We start from the raw sequence: 1,946 nt of genomic DNA, 5'->3' as shown, positions 1-1,946 counted from the left end.
CAACCCAGAAGTATGCGAACGCATTAGCACCCTCTGGACCAACTCCACCCTCCATGCCAGCGACCCCGCCAGCATAACGATGCCTATGTGGGCGGGCGTCGGGGAATCCACAAAGGGGCCCTGCACACCCACAAGCGCCTCCTGCGAAATGGGTAACTACCCCGTCTACAGTGTAAACGTGACGAACCCGCAGCACGTGATCGACACGATCCACTTCGCGCGCAAGCGGAAGCTCAGACTGGCAATTAAGAATACCGGCCACGACTTTCTAGGGAGGAATATTGGGTTCGGGGCGTTGGGGGTTTGGATGCACAATCTTCGCGGGATAGAGTTTCACGATGACTTTATGGAGGGCAGTGCGGTTACATTGATGGCGGGGATGCAGTGGGGGGAGGTGTACGATGAGGTTGCCAAGAAGGGGCTTGTGGTTGTTGGTGGGGCGAATCCTGTTCGTGTTCGGATTCCAGTGACTTGCGTCATGGGTTATCACTGACGGGATGTGAAGACTGTAGGTTCGGTTGGGGGGTACCTGCAAGGTGGTGGCCACGGGTATTTGAGTTCCCGCCATGGTCTAGCGGCAGACAATGTCTTGCAGTTCACAGCAGTAACCGCTTCGGGCACCCTTTTGACGGTGAATAAGCACTCGAACCCAGACCTATTCCTTGCCCTCCGGGGAGGGGGTGGCGGGACATTCGCCATTGTCCTGAGCGCAACATTGAAAACCTATCCTACCCCGCAGACAACCCGCCATACAATCCTCATGGTATCTCCCGCATCCCCGGGGCCTCACGAAGCCTTCTGGGACGCGGTAGCTTACATCCACGGCCACCTCCCACGACTCGCGGACGAGGGGATGACAGGGTACTTCGTCGTGATGCCCCTAAACGGGAGCTTGGTATTCTCCTGGAGCTTCTACCTCTACGAGCGCCCCCCCGGAACCGCCACAGCACTATTCTCCCCGATAGAATCGCACCTAAAAGCCACCTACCCAAGCCTAGGCATCTCAACCACTGAGACGCAATACGCCACCTGGCTAGAAGCCTACAGACCCAATATATACCCCGAACCCGTCGGCCACAACTCCCTCATGGCATCTCGCCTCCTCCCACGCACCGTGCTAGAAAACAATTTTGAAAACATTCGCTCCACGCTCGTCACCGTGTTTCCGAAAGTCGGCCTGGGGGGCGTGGTCGGTCAGCTGGTTGCTGCGGGTCAGGTTTCGCGCAACAGACATCTGCACACGGCCGTGCACCCGGCCTGGCGGAGTGCGTATTTGAATTTGGTGATCGGGGTTACGTGGCTGGATGATACCCCGCTTTCTGCCGTGCTGGATATTCGCAAGTTTAATACTGAAGTTTCGGTGGGGGGGTTGGAGAAGCTGGCTCTTGCTGGTGGTGGTGAGGATGGAGTTGGAGCCTACGTCAATGAGGCTGACGCATATACCAAAAAGGAGGACGCCGGGAGGGTGTTTTGGGGGGCAAAGTATGCCGAGCTGAAGATGCTTAAGGAACGATGGGACCCTGAGGGGGTATTTTGGTGTAGGTTGTGTGTTGGGAATGAAGGGTGGGTAGTGGAGGAGGGGAGTGGGAGATTGTGTCAAGCTTAGAGTAGGGTGGGGGTCCTTGCGGGGGAGTGAATGAACGAACGTTTTGGTAAATTTGGAAGTGCGCGGGTTTCTTGCTCGCTTGCTTTGTCTGCTCCATGTAGTTTGTTTCATTTCCCGGCAGGTATCGGAGACTGCTCTGTGTGGGCAAAAGAGAACTCTCCACATACATCCACCTATAAACTTACCCACTACTATCCTGAGCTATACTCCGTGTATAGGCCGTGAAAGCGCCACGGTGAGGAGAAAGTATCATATCTTAAAAGAAAGACTCTTGCCCGATCACTCGTCGCTCGCCCAACATTTCAATACCGATAAGCCCCGAAAACCCACCCAACACAGG

The 1,946-nt window shown here is 55.7% G+C and overlaps 1 protein-coding gene; it reads left to right on the top strand.

The window, feature by feature from the left end:
* Window positions 1-574: 574 nt before the first annotated feature.
* GSTUM_00005628001 (uncharacterized protein) lies at window positions 575-1,606 on the top strand (the record flags this gene model as incomplete). XM_002837736.2 has 1 exon in its annotated part: window positions 575-1,606. The coding sequence occupies exon 1, from the start codon at window positions 761-763 to the stop codon at window positions 1,604-1,606; it is 846 nt and encodes a 281-aa protein (XP_002837782.1). The 5' UTR covers window positions 575-760.
* Window positions 1,607-1,946: the final 340 nt, after the last annotated feature.

Source organism: Tuber melanosporum (assembly GCF_000151645.1).
Source record: "Tuber melanosporum whole genome shotgun sequence assembly, scaffold_2, strain Mel28".
Classification (NCBI taxonomy): Eukaryota; Fungi; Ascomycota; class Pezizomycetes; order Pezizales; family Tuberaceae; genus Tuber; species Tuber melanosporum.
The sequence above is the reverse complement of the archived record's forward strand: the minus strand, read 5'-3'. Positions and strand labels throughout refer to the sequence as shown.